Source organism: Hyperoodon ampullatus, assembly GCF_949752795.1.
Source record: "Hyperoodon ampullatus genome assembly, chromosome: 4".
NCBI classification, from domain to species: Eukaryota; Metazoa; Chordata; class Mammalia; order Artiodactyla; family Ziphiidae; genus Hyperoodon; species Hyperoodon ampullatus.
The window spans coordinates 58,215,165-58,224,041 of record NC_136917.1 but is presented as its reverse complement, the minus strand read 5'-3'; the positions used below and the strand labels follow the sequence as shown (position 1 = coordinate 58,224,041).

Genomic DNA, 8,877 nt, shown 5'->3' with positions numbered 1-8,877 from the left:
TAAGCAGTTTGTATTTGTCTGCTGTGAATCATAATCTTGAAATTTCTAATCGAGTTTGTAAAATTTTTATAGTAAAACATTTTAATGACAATTTAAAAATTTATCTTCTCTAAAGAATGGTCAAAACAATATCCTTTCAGAAATAGAATTGTTCTTTAATATCTTTCCAAAATGACTTTGGTTAAATGGACCAGATGTATGTTAGTTAAAATTTAGGACAAAGTTGTAATATTCTTTGAGTTTACAAGTTAATCCTTATTGGAGATGTGCCAATTATACAGTAGAATATCATTAATTTGCACTGTTTGGGGACCCCATTAAGAATGCTGAATTTTTCCAACTAAGAAGTAAGCAAATGCAATTTAAAAAGTAAATTTGAGCATTCTGTATTAAATATGTGCAGTTATTATCACATGAAGAAGCTCAGTGTGTCGGGCTGTAATATAACCATACTTGCTGTCATGTTCTCCCATCTCAGTGCTGGGAACTCACCATGTGGAAACCAAGCAAATGTGTTGTGCATCAGCCGGCTTGAGTTTGTTCAATATCAAAGCTGAAACTAGCGAGGTCTGCTGTACTGCTTATTGAAGTATTGTGATTCTTTTAGGCATTGATTCTTACAAAATATATACTGTAACAGTATACTTTGTACAGATTTAAATTTTATTTGAAAAAATGAAATAAAGTAGGCAAAAAAATAAAGATGTTTATTTTTCATGTGACTATATAAACAGATCAGTCTTTTGTTTCAGTGCCTTTGGTGGGGGTGGTTATGGTTGCTCTTGGAATTTTTTGGGGGGGGTGGTGTGGGGTAGAAACCATTTTAAGGATTCAGCAGCAGGTATACTTGCCTAATCATTAATTTGCTGTAAGGATTAAGTGGGCTGTCTCACACTGGAAAACTGTTTTCTATTTTATTTTAAAACAAATTTATTTTAGAGATTTTACGTGAATGGCTTCCCTATCTTGCTTCTTGAGTCAGTTTTTAAAATTCTCTGGTGGTGCGACGGTTAAAAGAGCCGTCACAATTGAAGAGAAAGAGAAACTTTTCCCATAGATCATGTCCCTTTTCCATAGAAGGCTTTTTGTTTTCTGTCGTTTTAAATTTGAAGTTGGTTTGGGTTACAAAAGAGTCATGACAAAAGATGAAGAGAATCCTCTGCAGAAAATAGCAGTTGTGCTTGAAAATAAGATCCTTTCAAAACTGCTCTTCTAGTGAGTAGAGTGGTAGACAGTGAATGAAGTTACCAATAAAAATGTGGCACAGGAGTGATCCTTCAGAATAGTTTTAATGGGACCTTCTCAGAGAAGATTAGATTATCTGACCAAAAAGAAGCATCCCAGTTTTGGCCTCTGACTCAAAAAGCAACAGTGGCTTCAGGTGTATGGTATTTTCCTCAACCTTTAGAAATGGAGTTGGAAGTTTTATTTGTGCTTTCTCCTCATTTTATCTTTTCTGATGCTTTCACTTACTTTTAGGATGGATATGAGAAGGCTTGGAACAAGCAGTTGCAGGAACAATGTTCCTGCAAAGGTCACACTATAGAAATTTTTTTCATTGTTATTTAAATGTGTATGACAGTAGTTATACTCTAAAAACTGATGCATGGCCATAGAAATATCTCAAGTTCACAGTAGCACAGTTTCGGGCTTCCCTGGGTAAATTCCAAGAAAGTTTTGTTGTTGTCATTGTTGTTGTTTTGGTTTTTTCCTGCTAAAATGGCCCTCCTTTGTAGAGAACAGCAGACTAGCTGTTGGACTTTAGACCAGCTTCCACATCTGACAATCACCAACTCCAGTAAAAATAATACAGACATTTTGCTGCATGAAAACTTAAAGCTGAGGGTTTTGGGTAGGTAGGGCAGGTACTAAGAAACTCTAATTTTCCCTAAGTTCGGCAGTGCCTCTGATTTGGGTGGCACACAGAGAACAGGTGGGTACTTCCTGAAGATTCCCCTCTCTCCTCAAGGTGGAATCAGACATACTCCTGGGTCCCTGTCCCAGAGGAGGGCTCTCTAGTACAGGACGTTGTGGTAGAAACTCTAGCCACAATTTGTAGTAAGTATAAGGGAGTGAAAAGCCAGAAGCCAGGCCCCTTCCTAACTGTCCTGTGGCCTTAATCTTTAAAAGATTCCAAATGGGACTATATTAAATATGCCCTGTGGTTATTTTGGAGGGCTGGAGGTGAGTTCTATTGCAGGGCTACAGGGGGAACATCCCAGACTTGGGATGGGTCTGAACTATATAGGGCAAGGCTTACAGGCCCATGGGAGCCTCTCCAGAAAGGGGCCCAGCATGGTCAACAGAACTATTAGTCATTTTTATTCAGCACTTTCTTTTCTAAAGTGATATAATTGGCAATTGCTTCCCACCCCTCACCTCCAATGGATGTTAACTTTTATTTAACCATGTGGTATGTCATTTACTTGGGCCCTTTTGCATGGTTTTTAGAACTCTCTTTGTTCCTAGTGCCAGTAACAATTTCTAAGCGGATCGGACTTTTTGACTTGGGCTACTGGGCTGTGGAAGAGGTTCTGCTCATTCAGGATCAGAGGAAAGAGATCCCTTTTTCCGTGTTTGGCTGCCCGGTAACCTCAGGGCCAGCACAGTCACTACTGCTTTCACTTCAGCACCATCCCCCACGCTTCTGGAACTTAAGGAGGAGGAGCCACTTTTTTTCTCTGAAAATGGGGATTCTACCTTATTTTTGCTAATCTCTGGACTGTTTCCAATAACGTCATTCCAGTTTTCCTACCAACATTGATTTTCATTCATTTTGATCAAATCAGGCCATTTGGCACTTAGGCTGGCAGTGAGAAAATGTCACAAACAGACTCATTGAATGTTGCAATGTTTAAAAAAGCAGGATATCCCTACCTCACAGCCAGCAGGGTTGTCCAGTTAACCCCACCATCCTAGGAATCCTGACTCTCCCTGCATGCTCAGCTCACAACTCAGACCTTCCCCAGGGAGCAGGAGTTTCTTTGTCAGCCTCCTAGGGAGATTGGCAGCCGCTCTGACCTAGCTCGGCCTTCTCTTTCTGTCTCTGGCAGTGACACTAAGGGTGGGTCTGTACTGCCACCATCCTAAATTTTTCCAAGCCCCCCACTTTTTTTTTTAAAGCTAATATTGAGTGCTTAAAATATGCAAGCTAAGTGTTTTATCTAGGTTATTTCATTAAATCTTACTACAACCCTATGAAATAGGCACTATTACTATCCCCATTTTACAGAAGAGGAAACTAAGACAAAAAGAGATTAAGTAGTATGCCCAGGGACACACAGTCAGAATTCAAGTCATGAGTCCTGGCAAGCTGAGACCCTTGGTCTCAGACACTCTAGTGCCACCTCCTCCCCTAACTTGCAGGGTCTTCCTGACTTTGACAGTGCCTTACCTCAGGATGTATTTAGCTGGATGGCAAAGCCAGTGTTCCCTGCGGCAAAGGAAGATTTCTCTGTATAGCTCAAAAGCCACATTTCCTGTTCTGAAGGTTGATTCATGAATGAATCCACATTTTCATTTCCCCTGCCCCTTTCATGGGGGAATGACTTACTCGGAGCAGGTCTGAGGAAAGCTGGCAAATGGCCCTTCCAGGCCTCTCTCCACTGCTTTGCTTAAAGCAAGTACAGGGCTGAGTACTATTCCTGCCTCTTCCCATCCTCACCACAATGACCTGATCAAAAAGCTCTGTGAATGAGCTCTTCAATCCTGTCTAGCGGAGCTGTCGATTTCTTTCTTGTTCCCAGATTATACCCCCCAGCAGACACCCTATCATCCTTATGGCTGCCCTCCTATCTGGGTTCATTTGGCTCCAGATATAGGCTCAAAAAGGAACAGGAGGCAGTCTCCAGGAGAGGATCTGGGTCTGCCCAGATTCCCCAAACCTCGCTATTTGCCAATAATTGGCCAAGTAATTGGATGCCAATAATTGGCCAAGTAATTGGATCAGTCAGGGCCAGCCCTGTAGTTTCCAGCTCAAAGTTTTGCTTAGGCTTTTACATTTCTGAAGGCACTTTCCTGCATCCTCTAAAATGCTACTTCCCAGATGCTTCCTGACCTCTAAGGGAAGGTCCAGAGTGTCACTCTCCAGGGGCTTCTTCCAAAAATAAAATATGAAATTCCTTGGGACTTAGGGGTGGTTTAGAGGGCTGTGGTATCTATTAGAACTCTTGTCTGAAAAGGGAAGATCATAATCCCTCATGTTTCTTGTATCCTCTAAAGCAGTGATTCTTAAGGTGTGGCCCCTGGACCAAGAGCATTAGCATCCCCTTGGAAATTGTTAGAAATAGAATTTTTTTTTCCAATTTTTTGGCTGCACCACACAGCATGTGGGATCCTAGTTCCCCAACCAAGGATTGAACCCCCGACCCTTGCATTGGAAGCGCGGAGTCTTAACCACTGGACCACCAGGGAAGTCCCCAGAAATAGAAATTCTTGGTCCACACTCCAGACGGAACTGAATCAGAACCTGCAGGAACCCAGCAATCCCTGTTGTAACAAGCTCTCCAGGTGACTGAGGCACAGTGAAGTGTGAGAACCACTGCTCTCTAAAGCAAAGCTTCTTTATCTCTTTTGGAGTTTTAGGTTTGAGAATCTGATGAAAGCTTGGGACCCTCTCGCCTGCTTCACAGACCTCCTCAAGTCCATGTTAAGAATCCCTGCTCTGGAACTTAGAGCTTGTCCATGCCTCTCTGGCGTCCACCCCCTCCACACCACCTTGGGAAGGGGTGGCCACATGCTCCCTGTTTGTTCTTTCATTCATGTCCTGTTGGTTGTCGCTGAGAGTGGGCAGCCCCCGTGCCAGAGAACACAGGGGAAACGGCTTCCTGCTCCATTTGTGCTGCAACTGTAGCCTGTGGCCTCTAAACAAAAACCAAATGCTTGGGCATGGGGCACCAGGCCAGAGCCTGGGCAAACAGAAAAGCGATTCCTTCTCCTGGAGCTGGGAGCTGTGTGTCAGAGCAGAACTGCTAAAAACTGCGGAACTTCCTGTGACAGTCCTGGCTGGGGCATACTGACTGCAGCTAGAGCTTTGTCGGTGGCAAGTCCTGGTTATGCCTGTTGTCCCTGTTTAATTGTTTGCGGCACCCCTGCTCAGTTACACAGGTATCCTGGTTTGGGTAACAGATTATATGGTCCCCCATTTACTCACCTAATGGCCTCCTCACAGGTCTCCTTATGGCCATTCTTGCCTCCTGCAATCCATTCTCCACACAGCAGCTTGCCCATAAATATGGTTACAAGACCCTTATGATCTGGCCCCATCTAACTCCTCAGTTTTCTCTCCTTCCTTTCACCTCCTTGTTCATCTCTCTTAAGCCATACTGGTCATCTTCCCGTGTCTTGAATGCATGGAGCCCATTGCCACCTAAGTGTCTTTGGCTTTGCTCTTCCTTCTGCCTGGAATGTGCTTCCCTACAGATCCTCACACAGTGGCCCTTTTTCATAAACAGGCCTCAGCTTTTATGTGCTCCTTTCAAGGAGACCCCCTTCCAATCACTCTCCCTCACAGCACTGTTTCCTTTTTCTTCCTAGTGCTTATCACTGTCCAAAACTGTCTTTTCTTTTTCTGTTGATGGGCTAACACTGTGAGGGCAGGACTGAGGCATCCCCAGTGCCTAGACAAGCCTGGCGCACAGCAGATACTCAGTAAACATCTCTTAGCTAGGCGGTTGGACTTCATCCACTCCCAGAGTGCCTCTGGGGGCTGACTTCCTCATCCATGTTGAATGCAAGTACTATCATCCTATTTTATCTCACCTCTTGCCCACAGGTGGCATAGGACAGGGACCCTGAATATGAGATTATTCTTCTCTGCCCGCTGCCAACTCTCCTTAGCTTCCTGCACCTCCCACCTCTGTACGGGCCTCAGCATCTCCTCTCCCTAGGTATTTCATCTCCAGATGAGGTTCTGGGGAAAGGGCAATAACCCTGGCCTCAACAGATAGCTTAATGCCCACTCTGCCCACCACTGCCCCCAAAGCACTGTGGGTTGGGGCTCCAGCCATTCAGCATGCACTTAGGGGGCCCCTTGGCCACTGAGCATTTGATGGGCAGCATTCTTCTGGGCTTCTTGATGAGCTGGGAACTCACTCTCCCTGGAATCCACTAGTTGAGGGAAGGGAGGAGACTAGCTATCCAAGAGGTTATGTGCCTTGTTTCCAAATGCCACAGGGTAAGAGGTGTCCAGAGAAGTATGGCTTCCATAGAGCACCAACATCACTGGTGACGTTTCACCAAATCCTGGCTCTTCCACTCTCTGTTATTACTTGGCCCTCCCCCGAGTCTTTAAAATGAGAGTGGTGACAACTAAACCCCCTCCCTCCAATAACATTCCAGGGCAGCAGTGAAAAAGAACCTCCCTCCTTCATTCTAAACCTGAGGAGGAAATGAGGCTCCTGAGCTCAGCTGACTTTAAAATAAATTTAGGCTCCAAGATAAATTTAGGGCTATGGAATATGGACTCAAATAGCAAAGTCATACAGAGATAGGAGGTAGAGTTTGAGAGTTTCCAACCAACTCGCCATAAAGTGAGTCCCTGATGAGAACCAGGCTGCTGCATGGTGGGCAGAGGATAAGGAAGGGGAAGCAAGGACTTGGAGACCAGACCATCACTCTGGAGGATTTCCAAGGCCTTTGTCCGAGTTCTGGCCTTTGGGGAAGGAGCATGGAGGTGGAGGTTAAAAATATTAGGTTTGAAATCAGACCGATGCAGATCCAGACTCTGTCACTCACTAGCTTTGTGGCCTTCAGCAACTCTACCTAACCTCCCCTGGTCTCAATTTCCTTATCTATAAATGGGATAAGAGTGCTGACTTCATTTGATTGTTGGGAAGATGAAATAATTCCTGTGAAGAACTTACAGCACAGAGTAGTGTTTAATAAATGCTTTCATCATCATTATCCTTGCTGTTGTTGCGGTTGTCGGTCAGAAGGGAGACAAATGTGGAACTTGTGTAGCCGATAGGAGCCCTGCTTCCAGTAGCCTCTGCGCTCCCAGGTGGAGGAGCCGTGAAAAGAGCACATGCCTCTCGAGAGTGACCAGCTAGACTGCATTTGGCTGAAGGGAGGGGAACCCATTCTGACCCCTTCCCATTTCAGCTTTGGTCCTACCTACATACCTTTCTCCTGCCAGCCCAAGGAGGATCCAGTCTGTGGTGCTCTCTTCACAGGCCCAGTTGTGTACTGGACCAGATTTATTTTTGGTTTGTTGCTTACTATCTCTGTTCCAGGCCTGGAATGTCTGAGGTTTTCTAGTGATGGTGGAGGAGAGCGCTCTTTTGAAAAACAAAATAAGGTCTCAGTCTAGGGGCTCTGCTTCCTTCTGGCTACAGGCAACAACAGAGAATCTGCCATCTGCCAAGGGTGCAGGATGACTAGAGGTCAATGCTGAATATTAATTCACCTGTTGGACATCTAAGATAGCAGTTAATCAGCCCTGGGGAACAGCTCTTGCATAAGGAAAGGAGAGATTTGCCTTTGGCAGAAAATTTTATTTATTTATTTATTTATGGCTGCGTTGGGTCTTCATTGCTGTGCACGGGCTTTTCTCTAGTTGTGGTGAGCGGGAGCTACTTTTCATTGCGGTGCGTGGGCTTCTCATTGCGGTGGCTTCTCTTGTGGCGGAGCACGGGCTCTAGGCTCATGGGCTTCAGTAGTTGTGGCACACAGGCTCAGTAGTTGTGGCACGTGGGTTCTAGAGTGCAGGCTCAGTAGCTGTGGCGCACAAGCTTAGTTGCTCTGTGGCATGTGGGATCTTCCCGGACCAGGGCTCGAACCCGTGTCCCCTGCATTGGCAGACGGATTCCTAACCACTGTGCCACCAGGGAAGTCCCAGCAGAAATTCTTAAGCTGGGGCTTTTGGGGGTCTGTAATGCTCCTGAAATTTTATACAAGATTATACCTGTATGTGCAAGGTACATTTTTCTGAAAAGAGGATCCATAGTTTTCTTCAAAACTCTCAAGGGAAGTTACAGCCCAAATAGGTTCAGAATCACTGGTCCTGATCTGAGAGTAGAAATAGAACCCTCCTCTAGGGGGTCTCTGGGAAGCTGCATTCTTCAGCTTGGCTGATCAGAAGGACTGAAAAGGACCTGGAAGCAGGGCTGCTTAGGCTTCGAGGAAAAAGAGCTATTCTCTTTATTGCACCTAGGTTGACTGGTTGGAGCCTGCCCTATCCATTTGGAAGTTGGGGATTTTGAGCTAGCTACATATCCCTTATTTTCTCTGAATTTTGGTTGCAATATTATAAAGCACTCTAAACTGCCATATTTTGTGCCAGATGCGGGGACTGGCCTGGTATCATCTCAGAGGTGGGAAGCAGGGTTGAGTGACTGTGCTAGGTGTGTGTGGTAGCAGTAATGGTGGGGGGTGAGGTGCAGGGGTCTCCTTATGTTGCCCTCATTTGGATGCTTGTTACATAGTTGGTACTCAGCCACAGTTTTTACACTGATATGTAGTTGTTTCCTTCCTTTTGGGAGACATTAAATCTAAGTTCCATAGTCCATTTTTGAATTTCACCAAGGCAGTGGCTTCCCCTTAACCCTATGGCATCTTTTCATGAGAGGCCAGGAGCCCCAGTCTTCTCCCCAGCTGTGCTTATTTACTCTTTACCCCTCACCCTACAAATCCTGAAAAATAGCTCTGAAAGCCAACTTGGGGCCTTTGAGATTGTTTGCTGCTCCTTGGAATATGATTCCATCATTGAGTCCATTCCAATTCTGGCCAGTCCTGGTACTGTCTCCTGCTTTCCTCAATATCCATCATTCCTTGTTGCAGCTACTTGTTCATGTTAAAAAATGGCATCTATCTCCCTGCTGAGAATTTTCCCTCTCCTCTCAAACCTCAAGTCCATGTGCTCAACCCAGCTTAGTGGAT

General features: G+C 45.1%; 1 protein-coding gene across 1 annotated transcript; it reads left to right on the top strand.

Moving 5' to 3' along the window:
- Positions 1 to 274: 274 nt before the first annotated feature.
- Positions 275 to 671, top strand: IGIP (IgA inducing protein). The gene has a single exon (XM_079703025.1). It carries the CDS (start codon positions 396 to 398, stop codon positions 555 to 557), a length of 162 nt encoding a protein of 53 aa, XP_079559151.1. The 5' UTR covers positions 275 to 395; the 3' UTR covers positions 558 to 671.
- Positions 672 to 8,877: the final 8,206 nt, after the last annotated feature.